The 9,300-nt window shown below is 40.2% G+C and overlaps 1 protein-coding gene across 1 annotated transcript; it reads left to right on the plus strand.

Annotated features, from left to right (window-relative positions):
• The first annotated feature begins 1,576 nt into the window (after positions 1-1,576).
• On the plus strand, positions 1,577-4,057 carry LOC120525072 (zona pellucida sperm-binding protein 3-like). The gene is made up of 9 exons (XM_039747049.1): positions 1,577-1,930; positions 2,278-2,396; positions 2,598-2,701; positions 2,815-2,989; positions 3,060-3,180; positions 3,284-3,375; positions 3,447-3,562; positions 3,640-3,756; positions 3,941-4,057. Exons 1-9 carry the CDS (start codon positions 1,577-1,579, stop codon positions 4,039-4,041), a joined length of 1,299 nt encoding a protein of 432 aa, XP_039602983.1. The 3' UTR covers positions 4,042-4,057.
• Positions 4,058-9,300: the final 5,243 nt, after the last annotated feature.

Here is a 9,300-nt window from a genome sequence, read left to right on the forward strand (position 1 = left end):
CAAAGACATGAATTTCAAATTTACTAAACCCTTCTAGGACTGAGACCCACAAAAATTGGATATTGCAGCTCCCTGAAAAAATAATCTAATTAGATTCAGATTTGGCACAAATAATAATAGTGCTCACATACAAAACAAATAACTATAAATAAAAGACAACTGGATATAGTCTAAAGTTTAATTTGAAGAATGTCATTAAGCAGTTAGACTACCATAGTCTAAGGCAGGGGTCCCCAACTCCGGTCCTGGAGGATCACCATGGCTGCAGGTTTTCATTCTAACCCTTTTCTTAATTAGCGACCTGTTTTTGCTGTTAATTAACTTCTTTTGAATTGATTTTTTGACTTGTTTCTAAAGATATTTACCTCTGAATTACTTCATTTCTTTCCGTAAATGGCACCCAAACAGAAATGAAGAAATGAAATGAAATGAAGAAATGAAGTGAGTGAGCCAACAGAAGACCAAGTAAGTAAGGTCAACCAGCTCCAACCAGTTGCTTAATTAGGCACCGAGTCTTATTGGTAATTAAACCCGTTCTTGAATTCCATGGCTTGTTGCTGCTCTCATTGTACAAAAGCAGACATATCTGAAATTGTTGATTTTCTCTTTTCTGTTAAAATGTTTTGTGGACCTGAGCAGATCAGCATTCCTGAGACCTTCACCTTTCTTTATTTTCAGATATTGTATGATGGACACCAGTTGTTTTTACTCATTTTGTATCTCATTATTGTTTGGCAGCTAATTAAGGAAAAAGAAACAATTAAGGGGTCTGAGACTTCAAGAGCAAGTAAATTAAAATGAATTCAAAAGAAGTTCATTAGCAGCAAAACAGGTCAGTAATTAAGAAAAGGGTTAGAATGAAAACCTGCACCCACTGGGGCCCTCCAGGACCGGAGCTGGGGACCCCTGGTCTAAGGGAACGCTTCAGTGCAATGTATGAGGACTCTTAAGACGCACTCACCTTTGGGATATCAGCACACTCTTGTTTAATATTGTGGTCAGAGCAGCGCATGTGAAGATGCTAAAGGCACAGAATCAAACACGTACAAAAAATGTCAGTATGTGTTCAGGAGAACCAACCAGACCATCAAGGCAAGGTTTAAAATGGAGTCTTTGGCCATTAGTGATTTCTTGCATTTTTACAGAACGAATATATTAGGCTTTTGTATATTAACAAAAAGACAAATAAATTAAACGTATCATTATCATTTGTATAGTGTATATATTTGTCCACGTTAGAAGTTATGTGGTGGCTGCAGTTCAAGCCCTTTATTTATTAACCCTCGAGGAGGCACAGTTTTATAAACACGTTTTGTTTATTTCTTACTGGAGGAAGAAGCTGCATTGCGTTAAATTAATGCAACTGACACCGATATCAGATAAATTAATGCTTAAATAATGTCACCTTCTATACGAGTTCCACTCGCCGGACTACTTCGCCAGTTTCTTCTCATCAGCTCTCGCCTCCCAGACAGGTGCGCGTGCACGTGCTGATGAAGCGCGCAGCTGCGGCACATTACCTGTCGTTATAAGAGGACGGATCGCGGGACTGGTTTCATAATACTTTGAAGTTTCTATGATGGGATCCTTACGTCTGTTACTGCTCGCCTTTGGGCTGCTCAGCTTGCATGTCTCTGTTTCTGCTGCTTTCGCTTTCAAGGATTCTCAACTGCCTTCGAAAGGGTACAAGGCTGTAGTTATACAGAGTAAGGACTGGGCGCAGCAAAGAGCGGGCTCTCCCCAAACGGTATCTGCGGTGTGTACGGAAAGTGAGGTTATCTTGACCATCAACCCTGATCTGTTTGGTACTCGGCATCCTGTCCAGGCGTCCGATTTAACACTAGGAGGATGTGGAGTAACTAGCCAAGTGCCCACACCTCCCGCCTTTGTAATTGAAGGTCTACTACAGGGATGTGGTGGTATCCTTACAGTAAGCATTTTTATTTGTGAACTTTTGAACCACTACATAGCTTCTGTTATAACATTTTATATTTGAGTTGATTGTTTGATGCAATATGAACATTGGAAGGGGTGCGTGTGTGGGTTTTTTTTTTTTTTTTTAAATAAAAGCAATAGTTTTCAAAGGTTCTAAATTTCTCACACCAATGGAAAGGAATTGTTAATGATTAGAATAGCCTGAAAGGCGTGTTGAATGGTATGCCATGTAGAAATCTGGTTAAATATTTTTTTCACTTGTTGCTGGTATATAGACTAACCAGTTTATTCCAAAAAAAGGAAAGGTGACTAAGATTTGATATGTTACCACTATCTTTCCAGATGTCTGCTGATGAAATGGTATACAGCTTCACCCTTGATTACAGTCCCTCTCAAATTCCTGGTATTCCAATTGTACGAAATAACCCAGCTGTGGTGCAGATTGAATGCCATTATCCCAGGTGAGATGCTTTAATTTTGCCAAGCTTCTTGGGTAGGACACAGTTAAGAGGCAGATCAAGTCTAAAATTCATTCTAGAATTTGATTAGCCAGGACTACTGAGTCATTTAATTATGACCACTTGGTTAAAGCAGGGCTACTGATTGCATGTGTGTTTTTTTTTTTTTTTTTGGTTTTTCTTTTGTTTTTTTTCCCCCGCTAGGCTTCAGAATGTTAGCAGTAATGCATTTAATCCTACTTGGGACCCCTATACATCCACCAAATCTGCTGAAGACATTTTGGGATTCTCTCTGATTATAATGAACAGTAAGGACTTAATTATATGAAGTCCCTTCCTATTCTAGGTGTTTTTTAATCCTTGCACCAGACTGTCAAGGTTTGCTCTACAGGCCTGGTTTAAGGCATTGCTGTCTCCATAGGTGACTGGAGTGGACCACGTTCTTCCAAGACCTTCTACCTAGGTGACCTAATTAGCCTTCAGGCATCTGTAGACAACACTAACCAAGTGCCTCTGCGACTCTTTGTGGACAACTGTGTGGCGGCTTCTGCTACAGATGGTTCTGCTCCATCATACACCTTCATTAGTAACCATGGGTGAGGAATATAACCTGACACTTGCCTCAAGGCAATTTCATCTTGTAACTGTGATTTAATGTGTCTGCAGGTGTTTCATTGATGGCAAGACAACCAACTCCAATTCCCACTTTGTAACTCCCAGAGTTAATTCATCCATCCTTCAGTTTGAACTTGATGCTTTCAGGTTCTATGGTGTGGCTACAAGCTCGGTAAGATGGCTCTGTGTAGTCCAGGTTGCAAAGGCACATCCATGTAGTTTTTGAATGGGTGTCACATCAGCATCTAGAAGGCTGGTTTCTTGTATGCTTTCAGGTGTTCATTACCTGTACTCTGAAGGTGACATTGGCTTCTCAGGCTACTGACTCCTTGAACAAGGCCTGTTCTTATATACCTGGACTGAGCCAGTAAGTTCTGCAGGATTAACTTGTCTAGAATCCTAGTTTTAAACTTGTCTGACAGTTGTAACTTCTTAAAGGTGGACATCTGTAGATGGCAGTGACCAGGTATGCAGTTGCTGTGATACCAGCTGTGTTCCTAGCCTCCCTGGAAGGAAGAGAGCAGAGAAACTTAAACCTAGACCAAGGAGGAGTGGTAGGTGTCTGCTGCATCATCTCCAAAAGGATTTGCATCTTGCATATGTGGTGCTAATGGCTTGCTCATTTCTTAAGCCCTAACCATACCTGCTGAGTGGGAGAAGACCCTTGTTGTGGGCCCCCTATTCCTGGAAGCAAAACTTCAGCCTGTGGTATCAGAACATCTGACTGCTATGGAAGCGCAACCATCTGGTGAGCTTAAGTTTTGAATCTCCAGTGAAGTGGAGTGTATGGTATTTAATGGCTCTAATCAACCTCTACACCTTTCTTAAATTGAGTACTTCTTGGATGTACAGTATGACCTTCCCCTCAAAGCTACTCCTGTCTATTTTAGCACATCAGAAATAGTGCATTAATTGACTTTCTCTATTTACAGGTTCATCTGTGCTGATCCTGGGTTTAGTGTTGGGTGTATTGGCTCTGACCTGTTCTGCTTTCCTTGGTTTCTTGTACCAGAAACGTTTAACTTCTAATTAAACTGGCTGAAACATTTTGTGATGCATAATGCATTTATTTTAATATGCATGAGAAATGGGTGAGGTTTAACCTTAACTACACTAATTTGACTTGGAGGAAAATTTTAGTTCTTGTTTAGTGTGGTGTTTATGAAATGACTACACTTGTCAGTTTATCTTGTGTTGCTGCTTGGAGGGTGGCCGGGTATAATTTTAAGCTAAAGAATCTGGAGTGCTTAAACTTGGCCAATTTCTAGGGGGTGAACTCTACAAACCCTAGATCAAGGGTACTGTAATTGACCTGCATGCTTAACACTAGAATTCCTGAAGCCTATTAAAACAATCCCAGCCTGATTTCACACCCCTCGATTGCCATATCTTGCGTTTGTAAATGCATTAAGTAGCCTGATCCTTGATGGCGCTCATCTTGGGCAAAAACTTCTCCCTGTTCAAGCCAAGGCTCCTTATCTGTGTCTTGAGGTCAAGAGTCGTATAGGGTAAATATACCTGTATAGTCTTTGAAATACTGGTTCTGTATTTATATATAAAAAAAAAAAAAATCTGCATAAATGTAGGATGAAATGCTGAACACATACCTAAAGCTGAAACTTTTCCATGTTGTACTGTACTAATAACCATGTATGAAGACTTCAGTCCAGATATCAAATGCATGCTTGTCAAGAATATAACCAAACATTTCATTTTACATGTGGTTGTCATGGATTGAAACTCAAGCTTAAATGGCAATCGCCAGGGAGTCTACACATTCTTGAATAGTGCAGAGGTAAGAACTGCTGCATTTATAACCTGAAGGTCCTGGGTTTAAGATTGTTGAGTAGTGAGCTACCATTTCTACAATATACTTGAGTCTAACACCTATTGTAAATTTCAGCTACTTGAAAGTTTTTTAGTGAGGTTTTTGTTTCATATGGTACAATGAACTTGCCTGCCTCTGCGTTGATGGCATTTATCTCCATTCTTGCAAGAGCAGCACTGTGGCTGATACTTGCTCAGAACTATTAGTTGTACTGGCAATCAAAGCTATGATGTCCCATGACAGTTTCAGACTGGACAAAGGCTGGGCCATCGCAACAGAGCACTTGACCTAGCTAATGGACTTCTGCAGTGCAACTCTGCTTGGCACAATAAGTAAAATGGGACTTCCATCTACAGTTAAAGTCACTTCAGTACCTGAGCAATTCCTGGTTTAGTGTTTGGATCTGACAGGGCTGTGTTGACAGTGTGTATGTGCCCAACCTTTACATTGACTGTTACAGACTGAAATAGAAGGCTTCTTTTTTGGTGTAGACAGTCGGCATGTGGCTGTCGGATCTAAAATGGCAGTGTTGTGAGTTGCTCATGTACTGAAATTACATTAGCTGCAGATGGAAGTTCCATTTTAGTTATGGTGCCAAGCAGAGTCGTGTTGCAACAGTTTTTGCTGTGAAGTGGTCTGTTGCTATGCTCCTGCCTTTGTCTAGTTTGGTCATGGGATAGCTCTGATTGCCAGTACAACAGTTCTGAGCAGGCATCTGCCACAGTGCTGCTCTTATGAAAATGGAGAAATGCCATCACCTCAGTGGGAGAGAAGTTCATTGTACCATGTGAATGTCAGAATAAAAGTAACTTTTACAGTTGGCCAAAATTTACAGTGGGTGTTTATTTTGTAGAAACGGCAGTTACCTATGCACCATTCAAGAACATATGAACTCCTTCTGGATTGACATTTGATCTTGAGTTTAACTCTAACTGCCCCATGTAAATCACGGGGGTTTACCCTGCTTGTATTCAATCAAAGCACATGGATTTGATATTTGGACTAAAGTCTTCATTATACACTTCCAGTAATAACATGGAAAGCTTCTGCTTTAGATAGTGTTCAGCATTTCTTTTCATCCTATACTTTTCTGGATCTTTGTAGACATGGAACACCCAGGAAATGCATGTGTTCCAAATGATACAGTATTTACCCTATACAACTCCAGACCTCACACACCCAGATAAGGAGCCTTGGCTTGAGCTGGGAGAACTTTTTGCCAGAGTGGAGCTCAGTCAGCTGTGGAGGATGGGATAGCAGGCTGCTTGTGCTGATCAATGCATTTACAACACAAGATGCTGATGGAGAGTTGCAAAGGGATTTAAGGTGGGCTGGCATTGAGGTTTTTCGTAGGCTTCAAGAATTCTAATGTTAAAGGGTTTACCTTCTGAGAACTAGAAATTCCTTCCTGCTACACATGTCTGAGTTATTCTTTCACTGGTGTGAACAGTTTGAAGTAAAAACTCTAACACTACGGTTAGTAGCCATACCTAAAGGCTTGGGTGATTAGGTTAAATCCTAGGATGTAACTGTGTGCATTGCACAAGTATTTGGACAAATGGGTTTCTCAAACCCTAAATTGTTTGTGGGACTTGCACAGGTCTTAAGGCACAGCACTCAAATAGCAATTTAACACCATAAGGAAAGGGGAAAGCTTTGTATAAACATCACTGCCTTACCAAGAAAGAGAAATCTAGGCTAAAGCTGTTTAATCACTTATACTGCAAAGATTTGGAGGAGGTCGGGGGCCATGCTTGAAAAGCATGATCGGTATTGACCAGTCTGTCAGTAAAGAAAAATGTATAATGGGAGTAAAAGCCAACAGCTGCTGTAAACAAACCAAAAGTGCAAAGTGGATTACTAGTGGGTGGTAATAGCCTAAATGTGAGAATCTTCCATGGGCCTAGCTCAATGCCTAAGGCCCATTTATGTGGCCTGTACTATGTTCAGGTTGGCCAGTCAACAAAATATAGAGATCTTCACCTGCCAAAAATGCATCATTAGTTGTTGAAGAAAATGCATACTTTGTAGCAAACTGAAATTGTCTCGGTAGGTTAGGACAATTAGGCCATTTTTCTCATTTGACTTCAGCCTCTCTTGGTTCCACTGCCCTGAGTGTGTGGCCCAAATCAGCAGCTCCTCTTCAGCCACAGGGGCACATTAACAGGCAGGAGACAAGTGTTGAGATTTACTTCCGCAGCAGCCAGGCCCTGATTCAGACTCTGAATGAACAATGAAGTACTACTAATTGGGGGGCTAGTTCCTGTGGAGTGTTAGAATTATTAACTCTTAATCCATTAATTAAAATGAAATGTCTCCCAAAAGAAAATGCATCTGACTTAGAAACTTCATTGTTGGCCAGAAAGTCCAATTTAGCCTCTACCTTATTATTGCATGTTGGAATGAGTGATATCTGTAGGAATCAATCTGAGGTATTAAACAGGAACTTCACTGTGGTATGCAGCAAAGCTAGAAGAAAAGGTTGGAATTTGCCTGCCCCCTTAGCAAGATTGTGTAGAATGGATGTGATTTATAGCAAATTACATTTCCTTCACTGCTGGCTAGAAACATGCTGTGAATATAAAAGCATAGTCTTTCTAAGTAATTGGAATGCATTTTGGTAAAGACCTGGGGCCTCATGTATAACATGCATAGAATGCACACCATAACATGGCGTAAGCAGAAATGTGCTTGCACTCAAATATCTGGATGCATAAATCTGTGTTTGCCCACTTCCACGTTCTGCCGCTACATAAATCCCAATCCGCGTGAAAATAAACACGCGTGCATGAGCCTGCTGTACTGCCCTGTCTCCTCCCAGAATTCGGCCTCTTTGAATATGCAAATCGATTATAAATAGCCCTTAAGCTCCGTGTTCTGTGAAAAGGCAGTGGCAAAAGCACTGGGGGAAATAGAAGAATTTCAGCAAATACCATTTGTTGGTATAAACAGCAAAAGGAAGTTGATCGAGTGACAGTGTCAGAAACTTGAAAGCTCAAGTTCACAAAGTTGCACAGTTCCCCGAATTAAAGTTGTCACGTATCAAAGTTGCTGTGAAAAGGCGAGTTGTATACCAACGTCTGAGTTTCAAATGAAAGCTTATTAGGGTACAGAGAAATAGGCACATGGGGGTGGGGGAACGAAATGTCAACTTTAATCTCAATTTCCTCTTTAAAGTAGAACATCATAAACTTCATCTTAAAACCATTTATTTAATTTACTAGTTTCTCAAATCCCATTGTAACTAAAGTAGCACGTTAAATGCTTTGTTTTGTATTTTGATCTTCTATGTGCTCCGTGTGTGAATCACTACGTGCTTCTGGACTTTCCCTTCCTCCAACAGGACATAGAATCCATTACATTCATAATATAGCTCTCTGAATAATTAAAATACTGAGATGTATACTTGCTTTAAGTCCTTTCATCATGGAAATATGTTATTAAACATGGCAACATGGTGGTGCAGTGATTGTGCACGACTTTTGATGAAATAATTTATTGCAGCAGTACTGTCTCTTTCAAACATACTAACCCCCAATTCCAATCGCAACACAATCGGCTCTGTAATAGACGTTAAGCGATCTGTAAGCTTAGAATGCCAATTCTTCAAAACTTTTAAGGAACATTGAAATATCTTCGTAGTACATGTTTAATTATTCTATCCTTCCAGTGTCACGCCAGTCCCAGCAAGCATACAGCGTGAGGCAGGAACAATCCGTGAACAGGGAGCAAGATCCTTGCTAGCACAGTGATACTGTGTCCTCACATGTTTAATTGTTAAAAATATAGATTATTTAAATGAAGTTAGTTTTATCTGTATAATAAACATATTTTGCTGCATTTCATCTTAAAATATTGTCATTGTATGTAAATACGCACTTTATAATGTGGCTCAGATTCTGAATTATAACTATCGCAAGTTTACAGTGAGGTGATTGTACTAAGTACAAACAGTTCTACAAGGAACACTTGATGGACTGATTGAGTTCATTTAGAGTTCTTAGGATGAAACTGTTTCTGAAGGGCATGGTCTGTACAAGAATGATTTTGAAGTGTTTGCCGTGTGAGAGCGGTTCAATAGACAGCATGGCTGAGGCAGCGTGTGCTTGATGCTGTATACCGAAAACCTTTCTTTTTGATTAGCTGGTCCGAGTGGTGCAGAGAATAATGTGGATAACGATGATCCGCTATGGCAATCCCTAACGGGAGCAGCTGAAAGAAGAAAAAGAAGGTGCAGTGAGAGTAACACTAAAGTAGCTGTGGTATTTGGAATAGTTTGGCCAGTCTGCGGACCATTCTATTGTTACAGGTTATTTACAATTTGATGCATTAAACTAATAAAAAATATGTGGTTAATTTCAGTGTATTTATAAAGCCGTGTCAGGGATGTGGATCTAAAAAAGAAAGGGTTAACCACACTGGAACAAAAGCACTGCTTTGACGCTGGGTGCCTCCAGTCTGCAG

This window comes from Polypterus senegalus, chromosome 3 (assembly GCF_016835505.1).
Source record: "Polypterus senegalus isolate Bchr_013 chromosome 3, ASM1683550v1, whole genome shotgun sequence".
Taxonomy (NCBI): domain Eukaryota; kingdom Metazoa; phylum Chordata; class Cladistia; order Polypteriformes; family Polypteridae; genus Polypterus; species Polypterus senegalus.